Source organism: Gekko japonicus, unplaced genomic scaffold (genome assembly GCF_001447785.1).
Source record: "Gekko japonicus isolate JY-2015 unplaced genomic scaffold, Gekko_japonicus_V1.1 scaffold78, whole genome shotgun sequence".
Taxonomy (NCBI): Eukaryota; Metazoa; Chordata; class Lepidosauria; order Squamata; family Gekkonidae; genus Gekko; species Gekko japonicus.
The window spans coordinates 1715643-1722423 of record NW_015165236.1 but is presented as its reverse complement, the minus strand read 5'-3'; the positions used below and the strand labels follow the sequence as shown (position 1 = coordinate 1722423).

Here is a 6781-nt window from a genome sequence, read left to right as displayed (position 1 = left end):
CCGCCCTTCACTCGGGAGTCTCAGAGCGGCTGACAAACACCTTTCCCTTCCCCTCCCCACAACAGACACCCTGTGAGGCAGGTGGGGCTGAGAGAGCTCTTGACAGAAACTGCTCTTTTTCAAGGACAGCTCTTGTCAGAACTCTGGCTTGCCCAAGGTCATCCAGCCAGGTGCAAGTGGAGGAGTGGGGGAATCAAACCCGGTCCTCCCAGATTAGAGTCTGCGCACTTAACCACTACGCCAAACTGGCCCAAGGTCCCCCCAAAAGAGACACTGCTTTCCTAAAAAACATTAAAAGGCACGCTTCTGTCTCCCAGGACGCACGAGGCGGAATTCCTCTTGACGCCTGCCTAGTGAGCCACCCCCTCCAGCGCCTGACCGGGTTTGCTCAGCTCCTGCCTGGCCTTTCGGGAAGGCACAGAACGAGACTCCCTTTTGCCCCCCCCAAGGGCAGACCCCTCCCTCCCTCCGCCGGCACCCCCTCCTCCTCCGCCCTCTACCTGCACGATGGTATCCAGATTCTGCCGGGATGTGGAGATAGTGTTGATCACGGAGGAGGGGCCCATGGTGACCACCGTGACGTGGTGGGAGGGCGGCGGGGCTGGCACGATCACGGTCGGGTGGTGGGTGGGCGCCGGAGGGCCGTGCACGGGCAGGAGCTGCAAAACAGAGAGAAAGGGGTGAAGAGCCGGGGCCGAGGAGGGGACGCGGGACCTGGGAAAGACGGACAACGGGACACCATCTGCCAGATTCAGTGCGGCACCCAGAAAGGCAAGCACCCTGGGGGCAGACAGGGCGTGGCGTAGGTGGAACGGTGCTCTCCGAACTGCCCAAGGCCTCCGGTGATTGTCCACCCCTGAATCGCCCTCCCGTCCCCTTTAGGAAAGGGCCCCCTTCCTGCTCGGAAGTCCTGGGTCTCCCCCCCCCCCCATTAGCAGCGGAAGGGGGCCAAGCAGTGTGTGCCCCACCGCGTGGGGGGGTGGGCATGGGGGTGGCGCCCCCCGGGCGGGGGGGGGGGGGGAGAAGGGGGACCTTGACGGCACCAGGGCTGCCAAAGAGAAGGAAATGGGATTCTTTATTGCTGTTTCTCCTGACCTTAGCCTAGGAGAGAGACAACCCCAAACTTGCTTTGCTCCCAGGCCCAGGTGAGCCTGCAGCCCACGGCTTCCCTCCCTGGACTCAGCGGGCTCCGCGGCCCCACCTCTCTGCTCCAGCCAGCCTCAGGGACCAGAGCTTCAGTCTCCCCCCCCCCCCCCCGGGGGAGGAGGAGATGATGAAGATGAAGAGGAGAAGAAAGATGAAGTGGAGAAGATTGGGTTTATACCCCGCCCTTCACTCGGGTGTCTCAGAGTGGCTTACAAACTCCTTTCCCTTCCCCTCCCCACAACAGACAGGCACCCTGTGAGGCGGGCGGGGCTGAGAGAGCTCTTTCAAGGACTGCCCTTGAGAGAACAGCTCCGAGAAAACTTGTGACTGACCCAAGGTCACACCAGCTGGCTGTATACAGAGGAGTGGGGAATCAAATCCGGTTCTCCCAGATTAGAGTCTGCTGCTCTTAACCACAATGGCAAAAAGCTGCAGGGCCAGCTGCAGTGGCATCGCAGGGGAGCGGGCTGCGCGCTCCCACCCTCCCTCACCTGGGCGTGGTTCTGCTGCTCCCTGGCCTGCTCGTGCTGCTGCTGGATCTGCACCTGCTGAGCGATCACCTTCAGCTTCTCGGGGTACATGTGGGCCTCCAGAGAGCGGACCTGCCGGCCACGCAGAGAGATCCGGGTCATGGGCGCCCCCAGAGGCCTCCCCCCCAAAATGGGGTGCAGGCGCCCGGCCTCTGGGCAATCTGCTGTGGACGCCCCAATACCCCTTTCCAGCCCCCAGCCCTGAGAAGAAGAGCAGCTCAAAATCACCCACTGGAGGCCTCGCTGCCCTTCAGGATTTTCTGGCTCCCGCTCCGGGCCCTGCAGTCCTCCTGCTGTAACCCTACTGAGGGAGCCCCCCTCCCACCCCACCCCCACCCCGGCACTCTCTGGCTCTCCAGACTCGGCCCCCGGCAGGGCTGCAGACGCACACCACAGCATCGGGACCAGTGCTCCCTCTAAGCTGAGTGAGTGCGAGCTAGCTCACAGTTCTTTAGCCTCCTCACACATTTTTGTCTTAGCTCAAGAAGGAGGGCTCCAGAGCAAACTAATTTTTGCAGGAGCCCAATAGCTCGCTCCCAACTTTAACACCAGGAGCTCACTAGAGATGTAAACTTTCCGAAAAATTTGAAGCTTGGAAAAACCCGTTTTTTTCGGGGGGAAACGGAAATTTTCGGAAAAATTGAAAAAAAAATTGCTACATTAGCACTTCTTTTTTCTTTTCCAGGTTGAAAGTCATTCTGTTACTTTAGGAACATAAAATATGACTATGGACATTTGTACTTGGCATGAAATTATCACAACTAGCCTATTAAAAATATAGTGTATCCAAACAATGATTACAAACGGAATACCCATCCACATGCAAAAAGAAGACTGAAACCTTTTTCTCTTCTTGTGACAATAGCACCTCCTAAAGGGAGAAATGCATCTTGTTCTTGCATTGGAGAGTTCAGTTTGTAACCTAGGACTTGCTTGTCCTCAGTGCACAGAAATTAGATCAATCTGATACCATACATATTTTTTAGAAATGATTTGGAAAATATTTGAACACCTTGTCCTAAAATATTTTATCCATCATGTTAAAATAAAACGTTCCATAAACAATTTTTTTCTCCCCCCCCCCCCATTTTTTTGGGTATGAAAAAAAAAAAAAAAGGCACAAGAGAAAAAACGGGGGGGGGGGGGGACGTCCCCCCACCCCCTGGATTTTCCCCGTTTTTTCCCCCGGGCCTTCACATCCCTAGAGCTCACAATGTAGAATTTTTGCTCACGGGACTCCACTGCTAAGAGGGAGCCTTGGCCGGGACCTCTGACGGAGGGCAGGTGTTTGGGCTCCTCGTACTCCCCTCCCCCAGGTGCAAAGGGAACCTCGAAAGCCGCTCCCCAAAGAGATCTCCCCTGTCCCCATAAGAGCCTCACAAGAACAGCGCCCGGCATGCTCCCGGGTGTGTGTGTGGGGGGAGGAAGGGTCCCTGAATGTGCCCCGCGCGCGGCCCCTCCCGCCCTCACCTGCTCCTCCAGCATCATCCGGACGGAGCGCTCCTTCTCCAGCTGCTGCCGCAGCTCAATCATCTCCCGGCGCAGGTCCTCGGCCTTCTCGTCTTCCCAGATGTCCGGCGACCCGATGCCCTCGTCTTTGTCCTCGGCCCGCCGCCGCTTCGGGGAGGAGCCGCTGAACTCCTGCCAGGCACAGCCAGACTCAGAAGGGAGCAAGGGAACCCCCCACCCCCCAGGGACCTCCCCGCCAGCTGTGTGTGGGGGGAGTGGGAAGCAGGCCCCATGCCCTCGAAAACAGCCCCGCCCCTCGTGCTGCCGTTGAGGTACCTGGATGAAGCGCTTGAGCTGAGCGTTCTGCTGGAGGAGCCGGGTCTTCTCCTGCTCCAGAGAGAAGATGTACTCCGCCGTCTGCTGCAGGATGGCTGCCTGGAGGAGAGGAGAAGAGGAAGCATGGCGGCGGTGGGAAGGAGGCCCACAGCAAAGGCAGCACACGGACACTCCCCCCGCAGCCAGGCCCCCGCAGAGGAGCCCGGGGCCAGCCCTGGACACCCGGAGCGGAGCCCACCCAGGTCAGTCTCGTCTGCTCAGGCTGGCAGCTGCTCTCCGGGGCTTCAGGAAGAGAGGGCTTTCCCATCCACGCCTGGCCTGGCCCTGGAAAAACTCTTCACTAACCGCCTGCCTGGCCCTGATTCACTGGAGGTGATGCTGCTGGGGATCGAACCCGGGACCTTCTACATGCCAAGCAGAGGCTCTTCCACTGAGCCACAGCCCCTCTTGACAGCTCTCCAGGGTCTCGGGCGGAAGTCTTTCCCATCCCCTCCTGCCTGGCCCTTTTGAGAACTGGAGATGCTTCCGGGGACTGAACCTGGGACCTTCTGCATGCCAAGCAGAGGCTCTGCCACTGAGCCACGGCCCTTCTTGACAGCTCTCCGGGGTCTCAGGCGGAGGTCTCTCCCATCCCCTCCTGCCTTGCCCTTTTTAACTGAAGATGCCTCTGGGGATTGAACCCGGGACCTTCTGCATGCCAAGCAGAGACTTTTCCGCTGAGCCATGGTCCCTCTTGACAGCTCTCCAGGGTCTCAGGCGGAGGTCTTTCCCATCCCCTCCTGCCTGGTCCTTTTAACTGGAGATGCTGCCGGGGATTGAACCTGGGCCCTTCTGCATGCCAAGCAGAGGCTCTTCCGCTGAGCCACAGCCCCTCTCTGAAGCTCTCCAGGGTCTCAGGCAGAGGTCTTTCCCATCCCCTCCTGCCTGGTCCTTTTTAGCTGGAGATTCTGGGGACTGAACCTGGGACCTTCTGCATGCCAAGCAGAGTCTGCCACTGAGCCACCAGCCCCTGGTTACAGCTCTCCAGGGTCTCAAGCAGAGAAAGGTCTTTCATATCACCTCCTGCCTGGTCCTTTTTAGCTGGAGATTCTGGGGACTGAACCTGGGACCTTCTGCATGCCAAGCAGAGGCTCTGCGACTGAGCCACGGCCCCTCCTGGGCTTTTTTCACATCCTGGACGGAGGTCCCACAGAGATGAGGCTCATGCAGCCCCAAGGCCCCATTCCGCTGGTTCCACGCCAGGGCCAGCTCCTGGTCACGCAGAAGGCCGAATCGTCCCAGAAACAAAGCTCGGGTCCCTTGCATTCGGTGCACAGAGAAGTGCACTTCCCTGAACACTGAGCATGGTGAATGCACCACCAGCATGGAGGGAGGGGGTCTGCTTGAATGCTGCACAATGCGGAAGGCTCTCCTCTGGAGCAGCTGCTCCCGGCGCTTGCCCGCAAGTTGCCAGGGAGGGGAGACGTTTGGGTGCCTGGCCCGCCCTCCCTGCCCCCGTCTCACCTTGCTGAGCTTCTCCCCGTCTGTGTGGGGGATGAGGGTCTTCAGGGACTGGAAGCCGGCATTGATGCTCTGCATGCGCCGCCGCTCGTTGCTGTTGGCGATCTCCCTGCGTATCCGCCGCTCCTGGTCCCGCTGCGTCTCCGGAGTCAGAGGGATGTTGGCCAGGCTGCGGAGGAGGCCGGTGGGTTAGAAACTGGACCCCCTTGGCCTACCCCGGGGCTCCAGAACACGACTACCAATCCCCCCCCCATCAGGCTTGGACCCTCGAAAGGCAGCAGCCCTCAACTATCAGCAAGACCGGGCCCTCAAATACGGCTCTGGGTCTTCGCAGGGGACGGGAAGACGCTTCCCACAGCCAATCTCCAGCTAATCCTCGGTTTCTAGAGCAGAGAATTCCTCACTCGGAAGCAATGCTCCCTCTAAGCTGTGGAGTCTTGTGAGCAAACATTCTCCTATGTGAGCTCCTGGCATTAGAGTTGGGAGCGAGCGATTTGGCTCCTGCATAAATCCGTTTCCTCTGGAGCCATCCTTCCTGTGCTAAGACGAAAACGCGTGAGCTGGAAGCTAAAAAAACTGTGAGCTAGCTCACACTAACTCAGCTTAGAGGGAACACTGCTTGGAAGCATGATTTGAAACGGGAATATTCATTCTATATTCTAAACAGGAATATTCATTTCTGTACACTTTTCAGGGAAGTTCTGGGCTGATTCTGCATTGAGCAAGGAGTGGGGCTGGATGGCCTGTATAAGGTTTCCCTTGCTCAAAAGCCAGTCGAATCCAACTCTAGGGGTGTGGTGCTCATCTCCCGTTTCCAAACCGAAGAGCCAGCGCTGTCCAAAGACTTCGCCATGGTCATGTGGCTGGCATGACTAGACGCTGAGGTGCACAGAACCCTGTTACCCTCCCACCGAAGTGGTACCCTATTTATCTCCTTGCAATTTCTTGCTTTCGAACTGCTAGGTTGGCAGGAGCTGGGGTCAGAGACGGGAGCTCACTCCGTCTTGCGGCACTCGGGTCTCAAACTGCTGAACTACCGACCTTCCGGTCTGCAGCTCAGCGTCTTAACCACTTGAGCCACCGCAGCCCCCTAGAGGGCCTGTATAGCCCCTTCCAACTCTATGATTACTGCACTGAGTGACTTCAGCTGCTGTCCGCCGCCTTGAAAACGCCGCCCAGTTCTCGGTCAAGGCAAAAGTAACCTCTGGAACGGTACCCAGCCAACGTCCTCCTCTGCTCGGGCCGGCCAAGCCTCCTTGCCCATGGAGACCTGACCCCCCCCCGGAGCAAAGGGGCCAGGGCGCCCCTGCCCCCAACAGCGTGACCCACGGCTGCCCAAAGGCCTCCTACTGTACCCCAGAAGATCTGCTCCAGGAACTTCTGCTATTTATTTCAAACGTTTGCATGCCGCCTCTACTGCTCTCAAGTAAACAAACCACCACATGAAAATGTAAAAATCAATAAAACTCAAAACCATTCCAGACCCAGTCAATAAGAAAGGCACCAAATCTCCTTCTCCGGGGGGAGGCCCCCTCAAGTTAGCCCAGCAGTTCTGAGCCGCTAATCCGCTCCTACCCCAAGTCTGCAGCATCATAACTGAATGCCCCCCCCCCCACCTTGTTCACAAGGAGGAAATTAGGGCATCAACCCCCTGGACCGACTCAAGGGGAAGATAAACCGTGACTATAAAATGACCCCCCCACACACACAATAAAATGTCAAACGGACAACAAAAAAATATTACAGAATTTAAGACAAACCTCTCTTTTTTTGGTGGCATAATTGGGGGGGGGGGGGAGAACACGACATGGAGTGTCATA

At 57.8% G+C, this 6781-nt stretch overlaps 1 protein-coding gene across 1 annotated transcript in view; it reads right to left on the bottom strand.

The window, feature by feature from the left end:
• The window catches only part of TFAP4 (transcription factor AP-4 (activating enhancer binding protein 4)), a 20454-nt gene that overhangs the window by 3261 nt on the left and 10412 nt on the right, over positions 1 to 6781 (bottom strand). The window contains exons 2-6 of the mRNA XM_015409887.1: positions 4965 to 5150; positions 3462 to 3560; positions 3147 to 3317; positions 1638 to 1748; positions 500 to 659 (exon numbers count right to left, since the gene is read on the bottom strand). Of these exons, the coding sequence (XP_015265373.1) occupies positions 500 to 659; positions 1638 to 1748; positions 3147 to 3317; positions 3462 to 3560; positions 4965 to 5150 (727 nt within the window). The remainder of the gene's footprint in view (positions 1 to 499; positions 660 to 1637; positions 1749 to 3146; positions 3318 to 3461; positions 3561 to 4964; positions 5151 to 6781) is intronic.